This window comes from Oncorhynchus clarkii, unplaced genomic scaffold (genome assembly GCF_045791955.1).
Source record: "Oncorhynchus clarkii lewisi isolate Uvic-CL-2024 unplaced genomic scaffold, UVic_Ocla_1.0 unplaced_contig_2707_pilon_pilon, whole genome shotgun sequence".
NCBI lineage: Eukaryota > Metazoa > Chordata > Actinopteri > Salmoniformes > Salmonidae > Oncorhynchus > Oncorhynchus clarkii.
Genome location: NW_027258244.1, coordinates 4908 through 25000, shown reverse-complemented (window position 1 = coordinate 25000; position 20093 = coordinate 4908). Strand labels below are relative to the sequence as shown.

The window sequence follows — 20093 nt, the reverse complement described above, 5'->3', positions numbered from 1 at the left end:
GGGGTGTCCTGGTACATCACACCGTCTCACTACAGAAACAGGAGACAGACTAGTGTCCTGTCCAGGGGGTGTCCTGGTACATCAAGCTGTCTCAAAACAGAAACAGGAGACAGACTAGTGTCCTGGTACATCAAGATGCCTCTCAACAGAAACAGGAGACAGACTAGTGTCTTGTCCAGGGGGTGTCCTGTACATAAGAAACAGGAGACAGACTAGTGTCCTGTCCAGGGGGTGTCCTGGTACATCAAGCTGTCTCACTACAGAAACAGGAGACAGACTGGTGTCCTGGTACATCAAGCTGTCTCACTACAGAAACAGGAGATAGACTAGTGTCATGTCCAGGGGGTGTACTGGTACATCAAGCTGTCTCACTACAGAAACAGGAGATAGACTAGTGTCCTGTACATCAAGCTGTCTCACTACAGAAACAGGAGATAGACTAGTGTCCTGTACATCAAGCTGTCTCACTACAGAAACAGGAGATTGGCTCATATGGGCTGCTGTGGCTCAGACAAGGCTACTAGGGGGTTGGGGACAGAGCTGGACCAATGACAGACCTAGCTTGCACCAAATGGCGCCCTAATACCTATTTAGTGCAGTACTTTGACAAGGGCCCAGAAAGAATATGGTGCTATTTGTGACGCTCAGTCAGTTTGGATCGCCAAGACGATCGCCACGACGATCCAGACATCGAGCCACACCTCTTTGCATGTTACTGGTTTCTCTTTGCCTGTGGAAGCGTCCTCTTGTCAGGGGTTTGAAACATTGGCAGCTTAATGTTAAGGCTAGGTAATGGATTAGGAAGAGTTGAGCTGTTTATATCTGAAGTTGAAAAGGTTGCTGCTTCCTTCCTTCCTGCCCTGCCTTCCTGTCTGCCTTCCTGCCTGCATGCCTTCCTTCCTGTCTGCATGCCTTCCTTCCTTCCTGCATGCCTTCCTTGCTGCCTTCCTTGCTGCCTTCTTTCTTTCCTGCATGCCTACCTTCATGTCTGTCTGCCAGCCTTCATGTCTGTCTGTCTGTCTGTCTGCCTACCTTCATGTCCGTCTGCCTACCTTCCTGTCTGTCTGTCTGCCTACCTTCATGTCTGTCTGCCTGCCTGCCTTCATGTGTGTCTGTCTGCCTGCCTTCATGTCTGTCTGTCTGCCTGCCTTCATGTCTGTCTGTCTGCCTGCCTTCATGTCTGTCTGTCTGCCTGCCTTCATGTCTGTCTGTCTGCCTGCCTTCATGTCTGTCTGTCTGCCTACCTTCATGTCTGTCTGTCTGCCTACCTTCATGTCTGTCTGTCTATCTGCCTACCTTCATGTATGTCTGTCTACCTTCATGTCTGTCTGTCTGCCTGCCTTCATGTCTGTCTGCCTTCATGTCTGTCTGTCTGCCTACATGTCTGTCTGTCTGCCTACCTTCATGTCTGTCTGTCTGCCTACCTTCATGTCTGTCTGTCTGCCTACCTTCATGTCTGTCTGTCTGTCTGTCTGTCTGCCTACCTTCATGTCTGTCTGTCTGTCTGCCTGCATTCATGTCTGTATGTCTGTCTGTCTGCCTTCATGTCTGTATGTCTGTCTGTCTGCCTTCATGTCTGTCTGTCTGCCTTCATGTCTGTCTGTCTGCCTTCATGTCCGTCTGCCTGCCTACCTTCATGTCCGTCTGCCTGCCTACCTTCATGTCTGTCTGCCTGCCTACCTTCATGTCTGTCTGCCTGCCTACCTTCATGTCTGTCTGCCTGCCTGCCTTCATGTCTGTCTGTCTGCCTACCTTCATGTCTGTCTGTCTGTCTGCCTGCCTTCATGTCTGTCTGCCTACCTTCATGTCTGTCTGTCTGTCTATCTGCCTACCTTCATGTCTGTCTGTCTTCTTGTCTGTCTGCCTACCTTCATGTCTGTCTGCCTGCCTACCTTCATGTCTGTCTGCCTGCCTACCTTCATGTCTGTCTGCCTGCCTGCCTTCATGTCTGTCTGTCTGCCTACCTTCATGTCTGTCTGTCTGTCTGTCTGCCTGCCTTCATGTCTGTCTGCCTACCTTCATGTCTGTCTGTCTGTCTATCTGCCTACCTTCATGTCTGTCTGTCTTCATGTCTGTCTGCCTACCTTCATGTCTGTCTGTCTGTCTGACTGACTGCCTTCATGTCTGTCTGTCTGCCTACCTTCATGTATGTCTCTGCCTTCATGTATGTCTGTCTGCCTTCATGTCTGTCTGCCTACCTTCATGTCTGTCTGTCTGTCTGCCTGCCTTCATGTCTGTCTGTCTGCCTTCAGGACAAATATGGGATTTCAGGACCCCTATGGCGACGGACTGGTCGGGGCGTTGAACGGAGAGACGGACTGGTCGTTGAACGGAGAGACGGACTGGTCGTTGAACGGAGAGACGGACTGGTCGTTGAACGGAGAGACGGACTGGTCGTTGAACGGAGAGACGGACTGGTCGTTGAACGGAGAGACGGACTGGTCGTTGAACGGAGAGACGGACTGGTCGGGGCGTTGAACGGAGAGACGGACTGGTCGGGGCGTTGAACGGAGAGACGGACTGGTCGGGGCGTTGAACAGAGAGACGGACTGGTCGGGGCGTTGAACAGAGAGACGGACTGGTCGGGGCGTTGACCAGAGAGACGGACTGGTCGTTGAACAGAGAGACGGACTGGTCGTTGAACAGAGAGACGGACTGGTCGGGTCGTTGAACAGAGAGACGGACTGGTCGGGGCGTTGAACAGAGAGACGGACTGGTCGGGGCGGTGAACAGAGAGACGGACTGGTCGTTGAACAGAGAGATGGACTGGTCGTTGAACAGAGAGATGGACTGGTCGTTGAACAGAGAGACGGACTGGTCGTTGAACGGAGAGACGGACGGGGCGTTGAACAGAGAGACGGACGGGGCGTTGAACAGAGAGACGGACGGGGCGTTGAACAGAGAGACGGACGGGGCGTTGAACAGAGAGACGGACGGGGCGTTGAACAGAGAGACGGACGGGGCGTTGAACAGAGAGACGGACTGGTCGGGGCGTTGAACAGAGAGACGGACTGGTCGGGGCGTTTCTCTCCTAGCTGGGCCGTTGAGGCCAAACACAATTTTTTATGATTATTTACGCAATACTGACCAAAATACTGACCATTTCGAATCCCACCTCCTCTGTATATATCTATGATCTCGCTCTTGCTGCTGGTGATTCTCTGATCCACCTCTACGCAGACAACACCATTCTGTATACATCTGGACCTTCTTTGGACACCGTGTTAACTAACCTCCAAACGAGCTTCAATGCCATACAACACTCCTTCCGTGGCCTCCAACTGCTCTTAATTAGAGCTGGGGTCTATTTTCCTGCATTTCCGCCTGACTGACGTGCCCAAAGTAAACTGCCTGTTACTCAGGCCCAGAAGCCAGGATATGCATATAATTGGTAGCATTGGATAGAAAACACTTTGAAGTGTCTAGAAATGTTAAAATAATGTCTGAGACTATAACACAATTGATATAGTTAGATCAAACCCCCGAGCTGACAAGGTACAAATCTGTCGTTCTGCCCCCTGAACCAGGCAGTTAAACCCACTGTTCCTAGGCCGTCATTGAAAATAAGAATTTGTTCTTAACTGACTTGCCTGAGTATTTGTCACAGTGTAATAGGAAATGCAGCTCTGTCTCTACCCTGGTGCAGAGTGAGCACAGCCTGTCCTCTCTGGGCAGCCAGGTTTGTCTGTGACGACCGGTCTCTATAGCCAGACTGTCCTCTCTGGGCAGCCAGGTTTGTCTGTGACGACCGGTCTCTATAGCCAGACTGTCCTCTCTGGGCAGCCAGGTTTGTCTGTGACGACCGGTCTCTATAGCCAGACTGTCCTCTCTGGGCAGCCAGGTTGGTCTGTGACAACCGGTCTCTATAGCCAGACTGTCCTCTCTGGGCAGCCAGGTTGGTCTGTGACAACCGGTCTCTATAGCCAGACTGTGCTCACTGAGTCTGTACCTAGTCAATGTTTTCCTCAGTTTTCTATCATTCACAGTGGTCAGATAGTCTGCCACCAAGTACGGTCTGTTTAGAGACAAATAGCATTGAAGTTTACTTAGATTTTTTGTGGTCTCTCTCATCACCATACTTGTGCAGATATATGCATTGTGATTCTAATGATTCTATATGCATTGTGATTCTATATATATATATAGTGATTCTAATGATTCTATATGCATTGTGATTCTATATATATATATAGTGATTCTAATGATTCTATATGCATTGTGATTCTATATGTAGTGTGATTCTCATGATTCTATATGTAGTGTGATTCTATATGTAGTGTGATTCTATATGCAGTTTGATTCTATATGTAGTGTGATTCTCATGATTCTATATGTAGTGTGATTCTATATGTAGTGTGATTCTATATGCAGTTTGATTCTATATGTAGTGTGATTCTCATGATTCTATATGTAGTGTGATTCTCGTGATTCTATATGTAGTGTGATTCTCATGATTCTATATGTAGTGTGATTCTATATGTATTGTGATTCTATATGCAGTGTGATTCTCGTGATTCTATATGTAGTGTGATTCTATATGTAGTGTGATTCTCATGATTCTATATGTAGTGTGATTCTATATGTAGTGTGATTCTATATGCAGTGTGATTCTCGTGATTCTATATGTAGTGTGATTCTATATGTAGTGTGATTCTCATGATTCTATATGTAGTGTGATTCTATATGTAGTGTGATTCTATATGCAGTGTGATTCTTGTGATTCTATATGTAGTGTGATTCTATATGTAGTGTGATTCTCATGATTCTATATGTAGTGTGATTCTATATGTAGTGTGATTCTCATGATTCTATATGTAGTGTGATTCTCGTGATTCTATATGCAGTGTGATTCTCGTGATTCTATATGTAGTGTGATTCGTTGCTGTGATTTAAAATGTGATGTTCCAAACATATTGTTCACATTCATGGAGAAAAAAAAATACCTGAAAACATGTTGGCTCACTATTTAAAAAGATGGAGAACAATCTATAGGATGAAAAATACCAGCGTTTTGGCGCAGTTACATCTGAACTAGCGCTAGCTAACGCTGCCTACAGTAGCAAAACGTATCTTGCTGGTCTGTTGTTGATGCCCTGTCCTGGCTGAGCTGGGCTGGATTGTCCTGGCTGGACTGCTCTCCCTCACGGTTTCAACCCAGTGTTCAGGATCGATGGCCTTCGTTTCATTTGTGGGGAAAGGTACCGGCGGCGTCTCTGCTATATCAACCGAGCCTCTACTCACATCCAGGCACAGTGTATCTGAGCCCACAGGCTACGGAGAGATTCTTTATGACTACACTCCCTGGCTTCAAAAAGCTGTCTCTCCGGTCTGTTGTTATTGATGTCTTGTCCTTGTTCGGGATTGATGGCCTTCGTTAGCGGAGAAAGGCAGCGGCCACTCCTCTCCTCTGCCCAGACCCAGGCTCTCTGCTGCACAGGCCATTTAGGACACACTCCAGCTCCAGGCCTAGTGTGTCCGACCCCACAGCATAAACCAGTAACCCACTTTTATCATTTGTCCAACCATTTATCAGCTGTCAGGCTGTGGAGGTGACTGATATGAGAGTGTAACTGCAATACTGGCTTCACCTGGCCTGGCTTCACCTGGCCTGGCTTCACCTGGCCTGGCCTGGCTTCACCTGGCCTGAACTGGCTTCACCTGGCCTGACCTGGCTTCACCTGGCCTGACCTGGCTTCACCTGGCCTGAACTGGCATCACTTGGCCTGACCTGGCATCACTTGGCCTGACCTGGCATCACTTGGCCTGACCTGGCATCACTTGGCCTGACCTGGCATCACTTGGCCTGACCTGGCATCACTTGGCCTGACCTGGCATCACTTGGCCTGACTTCACCTGGCCTGGCTTCACCTGGCTTCACCTGGCCTGGCTTCACCTGGCTTCACCTGACCTGACCTGGCTTCACCTGACCTGACCTGGCTTCACCTGACCTGACCTGGCTTCACCTGACCTGACCTGACCTGGCTTCACCTGACCTGACCTGACCTGGCTTCACCTGACCTGACCTGGCTTCACCTGACCTGACCTGACCTGGCTTCACCTGACCTGACCTGACCTGGCTTCACCTGACCTGACCTGACCTGGCTTCACCTGACCTGACCTGACCTGGCTTCGCTTCACCTGACCTGACCTGGCTTCACCTGACCTGACCTGGCTTCACCTGACCTGACCTGGCTTCACCTGACCTGACCTGACCTGGCTTCACCTGACCTGACCTGACCTGGCTTCACCTGACCTGACCTGGCTTCACCTGACCTGACCTGACCTGGCTTCACCTGACCTGACCTGACCTGGCTTCACCTGACCTGACCTGACCTGGCTTCACCTGACCTGACCTCACCTGACCTGGCTTCACCTGACCTGACCTGACCTGGCTTCACCTGACCTGACCTGACCTGGCTTCACCTGACCTGACCTGGCTTCACCTGACCTGACCTGGCTTCACCTGACCTGACCTGGCTTCACCTGACCTGACCTGACCTGGCTTCACCTGACCTGACCTGACCTGGCTCCACCTGGCCTTGCTTCACCTGTCCTGGCTTCACCTGGCCTGGCTTCACCTGGCCTGGCTTCACCTGACCTGACTTCACCTGACCTGACCTGGCTTCACCTGACCTGACTTCACCTGACCTGACCTGACCTGGCTTCACCTGACCTGACCTGGCTTCACCTGACCTGACCTGGCTTCACCTGACCTGACCTGGCTTCACCTGACCTGACCTGGCTTCACCTGACCTGACTTCACCTGACCTGACCTGGCTTCACCTGACCTGACCTGGCTCCACCTGGCCTTGCTTCACCTGTCCTGGCTTCACCTGGCCTGGCTTCACCTAGCCTGGCTTCACCTGACCTGACTTCACCTGACCTGACCTGGCTTCACCTGACCTGACTTCACCTGACCTGACCTGACCTGACCTGGCTTCACCTGACCTGACCTGACCTGGCTTCGCCTGGCCTTGCTTCACCTGTCCTGGCTTCACCTTGCCTGGCTTCACCTAGCCTGGCTTCACCTAGCCTGGCCTGGCTTCACCTAGCCTGGCCTGGCTTCACCTAGCCTGGCCTGGCTTCACCTAGCCTGGCCTGGCTTCACCTAGCCTGGCCTGGCTTCACCTGACCTGGCTTCACCTGGCCTTGCTTCACCTGTCCTGGCTTCACCTGGCCTGGCTTCACCTAGCCTGGCTTCACCTGACCTGACTTCACCTGACCTGACCTGGCTTCACCTGACCTGACCTGACCTGACCTGACCTGGCTTCACCTGACCTGACCTGACCTGGCTTCACCTGGCCTGGCTTCACCTGGCCTTGCTTCACCTGGCCTGGCTTCACCTGGCCTGGCCTGGCTTCACCTGGCCTGGCCTGGCTTCACCTGGCCTGGCCTGGCTTCACCTGGCCTGGCCTGGCTTCACCTAGCCTGGCCTGGCTTCACCTAGCCTGGCCTGGCTTCACCTAGCCTGGCCTGGCTTCACCTAGCCTGGCCTGGCTTCACCTAGCTGGCGAGGACACAAGACCATAACAGTGGAATGATGCAACGTGCTGCTTCGCCCTAGCTGGCGAGGACACAAGACCATAACAGTAAAATGAGGCAACGTGCTGCTTCGCCCTAGCTGGCGAGGACACAAGACCATAACAGTGGAACGATGCAACGTGCTGCTTCGCCCTAGCTGGCGAGGACACAAGACCATAACAGTGGAACGATGCAACGTGCTGCTTCGCCCTAGCTGGCGAGGACACAAGACCATAACAGTGGAATGATGGAACGTGCTGCTTCGCCCTAGCTGGCGAGGACACAAGACCATAACAGTGAAATGATGCAACGTGCTGCTTCGCCCTAGCTGGCGAGGACACAAGACCATAACAGTGGAACGATGCAACGTGCTGCTTCGCCCTAGCTGGCGAGGACACAAGACCATAACAGTGGAATGATGGAACGTGCTGCTTCGCCCTAGCTGGCGAGGACACAAGACCATAACAGTGAAATGATGCAACGTGCTGCTTCGCCCTAGCTGGCGAGGACACAAGACCATAACAGTGGAACGATGCAACGTGCTGCTTCGCCCTAGCTGGCGAGGACACAAGACCATAACAGTGAAATGATGCAACGTGCTGCTTCGCCCTAGCTGGCGAGGACACAAGACCATAACAGTGGAATGAGCCTGTATAGTTTTGGACTATCCTTTTCGTAATGTTTGAGACTTCAAACCTTGTACCTTAACTTTGCTGGACTCCAGGAAGAGTAGCTGCTTAATGTGGATCCATAATATATACAACAGCTGTTTACTTTACCGTCACCCCTCCCCTCTCCCTAAATCTGAATCTCATGATTGTTTCAGGGTTCAAGATCAATGTCTAATTTCACAGGTAAACACTTCTTATATTGAAACACTGTCATTAATACAGGGAACGAAAAGTTTGTGTCACATAATTTTGGACATGTAGAATGTTATTAAAATATATATAAAAAAAAAAAAAAGGTGCAATACACAGAAATCTCTCAGCTATTTCCTGGTTGCAAAAGATGTTATTAGTTTGCCTAATCAAAGTGTACAGAATCGTCGTACCATCTAAACCGCTGTGAAATATCTTTACACTAACTAAAAATATTGTATTTTCAGCTGTTTGAAGCCGGTGTACAAAACCGAAAGTAAAAAGAAGCAAAAAACAAAACAAAAAATTATGGGAAGCATAGAAATAGAGCATATAGAATAGATCTACCGCTTCTTAGACTCAATGAGTGACGGATCTAAAAACTCACATTTCTATGTGAATTTGGTCGGGTGGCAGCTTTAAAATACTGCAGCTTTATTGCAGCTTCAAAAAATTAAAATTAACAGTGACACCCAAAAGACAGTTCTAGTTTTAGGTCATACTTAAAATGTCAAATAAAAATAGGCACACAAACTAAAAAGTATGTTGCTAATGAACAATAACTAGGCCCAATGGATTGTCTTTCAACTGCCGGATCTGAATAAATAGGTTGGATGGATGGCTTCGATAGCCTTTTAAGTCTTTAATATGCCAAATCATACAAACATTCTGCTTAAAAATGATTATGCACTGCTACCCCTCTTGCTCTTAGAGGAACAAGCTAGTTAGCTGGTAGTTGATCAACGGCGCTGGTCCCAGATTTGTGACAACGTTGTCTTAACCTGTATATTAGCGACCTAGCTCTAACCGTGGCAATTTGACTGGTGAAACTCACGGGCACATTCCCAATGGCTGCCTGGTATTGTGATGCAATCATTTCCTGGGTCATTTTGGAATGTGTATTCAAATGATGCGGCTCATGCAACGGAATGTGTATTCAAATGATGCGGCTCATGCAACGGAATGTGTATTCAAATGATACGGCTCATGCAACGGAATGTTCATTCAAATGATACGGCTCATGCAACGGAATGTTCATTCAAATGATACGGCTCATGCAACGGAATGTTCATTCAAATGATGCGGCTCATGCAACGGAATGTTTATTCAAATGATGCGGCTCATGCAACGGAATGTTCATTCAAATGATACGGCTCATGCAACGGAATGTTCATTCAAATGATACGGCTCATGCAACGGAATGTTCATTCAAATGATACGGCTCATGCAACGGAATGTTCATTCAAATGATACGGCTCATGCAACGGAATGTTCATTCAAATGATACGGCTCATGCAACGGAATGTTTATTCAAATGATACGGCTCATGCAACGGAATGTTCATTCAAATGATATGGCTCATGCAACGGAATGTTCATTCAAATGATATGGCTCATGCAACGGAATGTTCATTCAAATGATACGGCTCATGCAACGGAATGTTCATTCAAATGATATGGCTCATGCAACGGAATGTTCATTCAAATGATATGGCTCATGCAACGGAATGTTCATTCAAATGATACGGCTCATGCAACGGAATGTTTATTCAAATGATACGGCTCATGCAACGGAATGTTTATTCAAATGATACGGCTCATGCAACGGAATGTTCATTCAAATGATACGGCTCATGTAACGGAATGTTCATTCAAATGATACGGCTCATGTAACGGAATGTTCATTCAAATGATACGGCTCATGTAACGAAATGTTATTTTTTTTGTAGTGTCAGTTGAGCTGACTGAACAAATCACAGCACAGATGGAATGGTACACTTCCTGCTTTTACTTCCTGGCATGGGTCTAGGTCGAAAATATACAGGTTTAGATAACGCTGTCACAAATCTGGGACCAGCGTCGTTGCAAACTAGCTTAGCTGGTCCGCAGACACGCTCGCAGACACGCTCGCAGACACGCTCACAGGAGTGTTTAGTGTGTGTGTCTTGAGAGCAGGCCTGATGGAGGCTTTGAAAGCCAGGACAGGAGGGGAAAGGTTTAAAGCAATAAATAACCAGTGTTATCAGGAGCCTGCTGGAGGAAGAGGATACAGCTGTAGGAACATAAATGGAATGGGGCCTGAGACGGCCAACTGGAGGGGAGGTAGCTGTAGGAACATGACTGGACTGGGGCCTGAGACAGCTGTCTTGGGGGGGGTAGCTGTAGGAACATGACTGGACTGGGGCCTGAGATGGCCAACTGGGGGGGGGGGGGGGGGAGGTAGCTGTAGGAACATGACTGGACTGGGGCCTGAGACAGCTGTCTAGGGGGGGGTAGCTGTAGGAACATGACTAGACTGGGGCCTGAGACAGCTGTCTTGTGGGGGAGGGGGGTAGCTGTAGGAACATGACTGGACTGGGGCCTAAGACGGGCCAACTGGGGGAGGGGAGGTAGCTTTACTTTAGGAACATGACTGGACTGGGGCCTGAGAAGGCTGTCTGGGGGGGGGGGTAGCTGTAGGAACATGACTGGACTGGGGCTTGAGATGGTTGGGGGAGGCACGAGAGACGCATGAAGAGGCTAGGGGGGGGGGGAAGCTAGTTGCTCCTGAAGGCTTTGAGCCTGGAAAACCGTCTGGGAACCCAGAGGCGTGGCAGCGGCAGGTCCAGCAGTCGTTTATTTATCTTAGCTGTTTGGTCTTCTTATCCCGACACAAACGTCCTTTTGCTCTTTCACTACTTCAATAAAATGTCCCCCCCCCCAGCCCCCGCTCTCAACCTCCTTGGCACGGGCTCAAAACAGTGTTCTGATGTTATCAATGTTTTAGTCTGATAAATAAATAAAAAAATATAGTTTTTGTAAGGTCGGGACTGTTAAGAAATGCGAGTTGTCATTCTTCTGAGAACCTGCATCTTTTGGACATCTGATCAGTTTAAGTTAGCCGAAATACGAATAGATATCGGATCGGATTAAATGCAAAGAAATGGAATGAATAGAACCCCCCAACCCCCATTCAAGTCAATGATTTGTCCCTTCTATTCACTGTATTTCTATGTATTTAGTACAACACGAAAGATCAAGTCCAGATAAATAACTGGCGCCTGGACACGTTTGGAAACTGCGTTAATGTCAGAATAATATGTCGGGCTGTATAACGTTACGCTTCGGTTTCCTGTTCAAATGTTTAAGAGACGAGTGCGTCGGTCTGCCGGACACTAAAACCCATCTAAAACGTAACATGGTCACCAAACGCATTCTCAAATTACTTTCTTTCTACCTGAAAATACCTCTCGTCTTTTGGTGACCACTGTCTCCTCTCCTTCCGTGTTGAACTAAGCATGTCGTCTAATTATGTTGCCGGACATTGATCGTCTAATTATGCTGCCGGTCATTGATCGTCTAATTATGCTGCCGGTCATTGATCGTCTAATTATGCTGCCGGTCATTGATTGTCTAATTATGTTGCCGGTCATTGATCTATAAGTCATTCTGAATGCCGGACAACTCCAACGAGACGATCTCGGCAAACTGCACAGGTGCGTGACGCGATGCACCGACTAATGAGAGGTAGGCCTAGATTATTTCCTGGTGACATGCTTAGTTCAACACCGAAGGAGAGGACACAGTGGTCACCAAAACAACAACAAAAAAAGTTATTTTCAGAAGGCAAGAAGAACGTAATTTGAGCAAAAATTATTAGGCGGCGATTCGTAACCGTTGGAATCGATTTCATGGTCGACCCCCCATGTAACCTTCAGCCTCCTGGACCACAGGCAATTTGACTGTCACGTGACAGGGTCTGACATTGCACCCTACTCCCTATATAGGGCACTACTTTAGACAAGGGCCCTATGGCACCCTATTCCCTATATATAGTGCACTACTGTTGACCAGAGCCCTATTCCCTATATAGTGGTACTACTATAGACCAGAGCCCTATTCCCTATATAGTGCACTACTTTAGACCAGAGCCCTATGGGGAAGGGAAACAACGGAGGTGAAAACGCCACTCCATCAGTGTTATCACTAGGATGCCTTTTCAGATGAAACCATGTCCATCTCAAAGTGACTTCTCTGGTTAAATAAAACATTTCATAAAAACCTTTGGTGAACTTCATGTAGTGGACCCTCTTCCTGGACGTCTTTGACTTCTCCTCCAGGCTGAAGGACTTCTCCTGCTGTTTCTCCTCCGATGGGGCTTCTACAAACAAAACGATGACGATCAAAACCTTCTACATGTATCTTTCTTTCATTTTACCTTTATTTAACTAGGCAAGTCAGTAAAGAACAAATTATTATTTTACAATGACGGCCTAGGAACAGTGGATTAACTGCCTTGTTCAGGAGGCAGAACGACAGATTTGTACCTTGTCAGCTCGGGGATTCGATCTGACAACCTTTCGGTTACAAGTCCAACGCTCTGACCACTAGGCTACGCTGCTACCTGACGTTGAGCGGTTCTGACTGACATTTTGGTGTACAAAGTGCTCTGTGAACATCATAGAGTCCCGGTCCTTGTAATGCCAGAAAGACCCATTGTGTCTGCTCTGAAACTCACAGCGGCGCTGGCAAAGAGCAAACGAAAACAGGAGAGTACAGTAGTTTCATCTTAATGTGATGTTCTCAGTCAGATTTAGGGGTGCTATCAACAGGAAGAAGAAAAAAAAAATACCAAATAATTTTATGGGATTGAAACAAAACCCACTCTCTCTTGGTCACATACGAACGAAAGCACTTTGTGATTAAAGCTGTAATGAGTTTGCAGACATTTACATGGTGTTTCTGTGCCGCTCAGCGGACATACAGAATTTTCTTCTATGTTGTCAGTATATGAAAAAGTGTCAACATTGTACTGTCACTAAGTATATATATATATATATATATATATATATATATATATATATTTAATTATTTTTAAGCATTTGTCATTTCAAGCCCTATTGCCACTTTTGTTGAGTAGGGGAGAAAAAAAAAAATCTTATAATTATTTTTATTTTTTTTCATAGTATTTGTACTGTATACTTGAGCTTGTGTTCTCACAAGTGACGACACCTCAGCAATTTACACCTCTTCTTACCAGAAAGTTCCAGATATTTATAAAACTACGCAACATTACCAGTTGTTTATGGCCATCTCATGAAAAATACATTTGTTTGGGTATGTCTATTTAGGCGGAAATCTATATTTTGGCCGACCATTCTAGCTTGTCTAACCAACCATAACTACACTAGCTTCTGTACGTGGCTTTAGATACATGTCTGCTAAATATGGCTTACATTAACTACATTAACCATTTCATGTAATGAATGGTGTCAACATGTGCCAAGGAATCTACAATCTCACTCTTCTCATCCATCTCTGCACTCCCAATTGACCAGTTAAAAGTGGATTGAAAACCAATAGCCCCATTGTCTTACAGTGACATTTAACCTCAACTACCTTTCTGTGAATGGTGCAATAGCACCCCCTAGTGGGCTACTACTTCCCAGTGAATGGTGCAATAGCCCCCCCTAGTGGGCTACTACTTCCCAGTGAATGATACTTGGGGCTACATGTGGCCTACATCTTTCCTGTAAATGTTACAATAGCACAGTAGCACCCCCTGTGTACATAATCATGGAACACCTGGTCACTTTTCCAGCAGTATATCCCACGGTTGGCTTGCCTCTGACGCTAAGCAGGGTTGGTCCTGGTCGGTCCCTGGATGGGAGACCAGATGCTACTGGAAGTGGTGTTGGACAGCCAGTAGGAGACACTATTTCCACTGGTCTAAAATAAAATATCCCAATGCCCCAGGGCAGTGATTGGGGACATTGCCCCTCTCCCCTGTAACTACTCCCTATTTGTTTATTTTAAACTAGGCAAGTCAGTTAACAAATTCTTATTTACAATGACAGCCTACCCCTGGATTTGAACCAGGGCCTGTAGTGACGCCTCTAGCACTGAGATGCAGTGCCTTAGACCGCAGCGCCAATCGGGAGCCCTTTCATATGTATATTTCACCTTTATTTAACCAGGTACAATTGCGACCTGGCATATATACTGTACATATCTAGTCAAGGCCTATTGCTGTATGTACACTACTCTATCCTACAGATAGAAAATGTAGTATATCTACATACTGTCCATAATGTATATACTAGAGGGTGAGCGATTAATTGGAATGGCCGATTTCAAGTTTTCATAACAATCGGAAATCTGTATTATTGGAAACCGATTTGGCCAATTTTTTATTTTACACCTCTATTTAATCTTTATTTAACTAGGGCAAGTCAGTTAAGAACACATTCTTATTTTCAATGACGGCCTAGGACTGGTGGGTTAAATGCCTCGTCCAGGGGCAGAACGACAGATTTTCACCTTGTCTGCTCGGGGGATTCAATCTTGCAACCTTACAGTTAACTAGTCCAACGCTAAAACCACCTGCCTCTCATTGCACTCCACGAGGAGCCTGCCTGTTACGCGAATGCAGTAAGCCAAGGTAAGTTGCTAGCTAGCATTAAACTTCTCTTATAAAAAAAAACATCAATCAATCAATCATAATCACTAGTTAAACTAGTAATATCATCAACCATGTGTAGTTAACTAGTGTGTCCTGCGTTGCATATAATCGATGTGGTGCGATGTGTACCTAACCATAAACATCAATGCCTTTCTTAAAATCAATACACAGAAGTATATATTTTTAAACCTGAATATTTAGCTAAAAGAAATCCAGGTTAGCAGGCAATATTAACCAAGTGAAATTGTGTCACTTCTCTTGCGTTCATTGCACGCAGAGTCAGTGTATATGCAACAGTTAAAACGCCTAATTTGCCAGAATGTTACGTAATTATGACATAACATTGAAGGTTGTCCAATGTAACAGGAATATTTAGACTGATGGATGCCACCCGTTAGATAAAATACAGAACAGTTCCGTATTTCACTGAAAGAATAAACGTATTGTTTTTGAGATGATAGTTTCCGGATTCGACCATATTAATGACCTAAGGCTCGTATTTCTGTGTGTTATTATGTTATAACTAAGTCTATGATTTGATAGAGCAGTCTGACTGAGCGATGGTAGGCACCAGCAGGCTCATAAGCATTCATTCAAACAGCACTTTAGTGCGTTTTGCCAGCAGCTCTTCGTTGTGCGTCAAGCATTGCGATGTTTATGACTTCAAGCCTATCAACTCTCGAGATGAGGCTGGTGTAACCGATGTGAAATTGCTGGCTAGTTAGCGGGGTGTACGCTAATAGCGTTTCAAACGTCACTCGCTCTGAGACTTGGAGTAGTTGTTCCCCTTGCTCTGCATGGGTAACACTGCTTCGAGGGTGGCTGTTGCCGATGTGTTCCTGGTTTGAGCCCAGGGAGGAGCGAGGAGAGGGACGGAAGCTATACTGTTACACTGGCAATACTAAAGTGCCTATAAGAACATCCAGTAGTCAAAGGTTATTGAAATACAAATGGTAGAGAACGAAATAGTGCTATAATAACTACAACCTAAAACTTCTTAACTGGGAATATTGAAGACTCATGTTAAAAAGAACCACCAGCTTTCATATGTTCTCATGTTTTGAGCAAGGAACTTAAACATTAGCTTTCTTACATAGCACATATTGCACTTTTACTTTCTTCTCCAACACTTTGTTTTTGCATTATTTAAACCAAATTGAACACGTTTCATTATTTATTTGAGGCTAAATTTATTTTATTGATGTATTATATTAAGTTAAAATAAGTGTTCATTCAGTATTGTTGTAATTGTCATTATTACAAATACATTTAAAAATATATATATATATATATTTTTTTAAAATCGGCAATTAATCGGTATCGGCTTTTTTTGGTCCTCCAATAATCGGTATCGGCGTTGAAAAATCACAATCGGTAGACATCTAGTCTTGTTACCATATTGTAACCATCAGGTACATCGACCTCTAGTCTTGTTACCATATTGTAACCATCAGGTACATCGACCTCTAGTCTTGTTACCATATTGTAACCATCAGGTACATCGACCTCTAGTCTTGTTACCATATTGTAACCATCAGGTACATCGACCTCTAGTCTTGTTACCATATTGTAACCATCAGGTACATCGACCTCTAGTCTTGTTACCATATTGTAACCATCAGGTACATCGACCTCTAGTCTTGTTACCATATTGTAACCATCAGGTACATCGACCTCTAGTCTTGTTACCATATTGTAACCATCAGGTACATCGACCTCTAGTCTTGTTACCATATTGTAACCATCAGGTACATCGACCTCTAGTCTTGTTACCATATTGTAACCATCAGGTACATCGACCTCTAGTCTTGTTACCATATTGTAACCATCAGGTACATCGACCTCTAGTCTTGTTACCATATTGTAACCATCAGGTACATCGACTTCTAGTCTTGTTACCATATTGTAACCATCAGGTACATCGACCTCTAGTCTTGTTACCATATTGTAACCATCAGGTACATCGACCTCTAGTCTTGTTACCATATTGTAACCATCAGGTACATCGACCTCTAGTCTTGTTACCATATTGTAACCATCAGGTACATCGACCTCTAGTCTTGTTACCATATTGTAACCATCAGGTACATCGACCTCTAGTATTGTTACCATATTGTAACCATCAGGTACATCGACCTCTAGTCTGTTACCATATTGTAACCATCAGGTACATCGACCTCTAGTCTTGTTACCATATTGTAACCATCAGGTACATCGACCTCTAGTCTTGTTACCATATTGTAACCATCAGGTACATCGACCTCTAGTCTTGTTACCATATTGTAACCATCAGGTACATCGACCTCTAGTCTGTTACCATATTGTAACCATCAGGTACATCGACCTCTAGTCTTGTTACCATATTGTAACCATCAGGTACATCGACCTCTAGTCTTGTTACCATATTGTAACCATCAGGTACATCGACCTCTAGTCTTGTTACCATATTGTAACCATCAGGTACATCGACCTCTAGTCTTGTTACCATATTGTAACCATCAGGTACATCGACCTCTAGTCTTGTTACCATATTGTAACCATCAGGTACATCGACCTCTAGTCTTGTTACCATATTGTAACCATCAGGTACATCGACCTCTAGTCTTGTTACCATATTGTAACCATCAGGTACATCGACCTCTAGTCTTGTTACCATATTGTAACCATCAGGTACATCAACCTCTAGTCTACACATTCCAACACACTCTCTCTGGACTGACATTGCTAGTTCTAATATTTATACATTTCTTAATTGTTGTGAATCGTTAGATATTACTGCACCGTTGGCGCTAGGAACACAAGCACTTTGCTACAATCACAATCACATCTGCTAAATGTGGGCCACTACCTTCCCCTGAATGGTACAACAGCACCACCTAGTGGGTCAGTCACGCATATACGACGAGTGAGTTTATGAACAGAGTAATGCACGTTGTATATTCTTCTGTCCTTCTGTTTGTCTGGGTATTTACCATTGGCAGTGTTTTGACCATGGCAGTTGTTGAGGTCTGCCAGGAGCTGGTTAAAGTCATCCTGATGGGCGATCCAGTTGTCCTGGAAACAGAACAAATTAGATCAAAACTAGGACATAACTTGGGAGGACACATTCCTTGATAAAACACTGTACATCACTGCAGTCTTGAGTATTCTTTGTCGTATTAACTAGAAACCAAAAAAATAAGAAAAATAACTGACTTGAACTATAAAGGGCTACCTAAACTTGATAATGATCATTTTCTGTTGAAAAACGTTTTGCTACAATGTGCACTAATTAATAAAACCCTGAACTTCACCCATAAGGAAACAGTTGTTGACAGTGTGCCTTAATGAACACAACCCAGTTGTCCACTCACCTCGTGGCTGGCAGTGGTTCCCAGCCCCAGCTGGTTGTTCTTCACTTTGACTTTAATGTGTTCTGTGGAGCCCTGCTCAGTTCTCCCCAGGCCCTGGTAGAGACAGATGAACATGTCATTCCCGAATGACGCCCAAACAGTTAGATACAGGCTCTTTAATTTGTATCGCCTCGATTCCTCTCTCCTCGCCTCCTTTTCCAAACGCATTGGAGAGGGTTGGGACCTTGGACCGTCTCCTCCAATACAGTTGAAAAGGAAGCGAGGAGAGAGGATGCAAGCCCAGGAAGACGAATTGTCTTGAGATAGAGCTACAGTGGCATACCGTCACTAGTATACTGTTAGTTTATCAGTGGTTTGCTAAGACAAACCCCACAGTACCTTTCCCTTGGACCAGCCCATTCGCTCCAGCATCTTCTGGCCGAACTTGGACTCGTCTTTACTCCATGCGCTGTTCCGCGGGTCAACAGACCACTTCTGTTTTCTCCGGGCTAAAAACAACAAACCATGTTAGAATTTAAAAAAATACAATACCTACTTTATTGGTTCATTTGCACGGACATTTTAGGCTGTCAACAGTACCCAACCTGACAACACACGTTACAGGCTGGGAGCAGTTCGAACGTAAAGTGCCTTGGTTATTAAGGACACAACGGCGGTACGTAGCGTGTAGAAAACTGAATCGGTCTCGCTTGTAGATCTGATCCATGCTTTTGCCCACTATCATCCGATGCATTCGCATGGACCCAGGGGTAGTTTAGCGGTAAACCCCGAAACAAACTGCTTTTGACCACTTGAACTTGAGAAATTGCCAACAAAGACAAGTTAGTCAGCACTCAATCAAGTAAGATATATTTACTTCGGCGAGTAACGATAGTATATTAAAACCAGTCACTAAACAACATCGGGGGGAAAAAGCAACATTCTCGACCAGAACTAGTTAGCTGGCTAACGTTAACTGGCTGTCCAAAGGTCGCAACATTATATAACTAATCACATTGGTGATGATCAGAAATGAGACAAGACACCGTAAATATACCAACACATTTAATCCTAATAAAAAAACTACGTTATTTATTAACTTAGGTTGCACTCAACTTGTTGAGCTAGTTGATGTTTACTAGTAACTTGCTAGTTACCGGTAATTAAATGTGATTGTGGTTAGCATTATGCTAGCTAGCTCGACAGACTTTCGAACCGCACATATGTACTGAGGCACTTTTAAAGACATAACTTGCACTAAATCGATGTTGACTTCTTCAGACAACATGACACACCCAAGTATTTTTGTTTCTCTAATGTATGAAACACAACATTTTGGCTAAAACATTCGAAGTAGCACTTACGTTCTGCAAGCATGGACATGATGGGGTCTTTAAACACGTTGACGGAAGTCCGCAAGGGTGCTCTAAAAGTGCCTGTATAAAATGTTACCTACTTTTAATCTCTGTCGAGAACTAAATGCACACACTGTGGATTCATAATACTTCGATTGTCATTTAGCTATCTACATAGCTACAATCGATTATTTTTCTCTCTTCTAATAACAAATGTATGTTTGTTTTTTTACCTGAGTGAAGTGTAAATGGTGTTTTACAACACGAGGTGGCGACAAGGCGTCGCTATACAAATACCTATCAAATTGCAGTGCAATCTGGGCTCCTTGGGACGTCCATACCCTCCCTCAACGTTAACTATAACCTAAACTATTTTAAATGTAAACTTCAATGAGGGGTTGGGACATCCCAAAGATTACGAATAGCCTGGATCAAACCAGAGGGAAAGAGGTTTTACTCAACCCAGGTTTCCATCTGACCTGCATTGTCGGAACTAGAAGCACAAGCATTTCGCTACCCTCGCATTAACATCTGCTGACCATGTGTATGTGACAAATAAGATTTGATTTGACCTTCTTATGCAA

At 45.6% G+C, this 20093-nt stretch overlaps 1 protein-coding gene across 1 annotated transcript in view; it reads right to left on the bottom strand.

Moving 5' to 3' along the window:
- The window catches only part of LOC139396239 (PIN2/TERF1-interacting telomerase inhibitor 1-like), a 67577-nt gene extending 48003 nt beyond the window's left edge, over window positions 1–19574 (bottom strand). The window contains exons 1-5 of the mRNA XM_071143382.1: window positions 19519–19574; window positions 18554–18663; window positions 18176–18268; window positions 17795–17876; window positions 12423–12521 (exon numbers count right to left, since the gene is read on the bottom strand). Of these exons, the coding sequence (XP_070999483.1) occupies window positions 12423–12521; window positions 17795–17876; window positions 18176–18268; window positions 18554–18663; window positions 19519–19537 (403 nt within the window). The 5' untranslated portion in view covers window positions 19538–19574. The remainder of the gene's footprint in view (window positions 1–12422; window positions 12522–17794; window positions 17877–18175; window positions 18269–18553; window positions 18664–19518) is intronic.
- Between the last annotated feature and the right edge of the window lie 519 nt (window positions 19575–20093).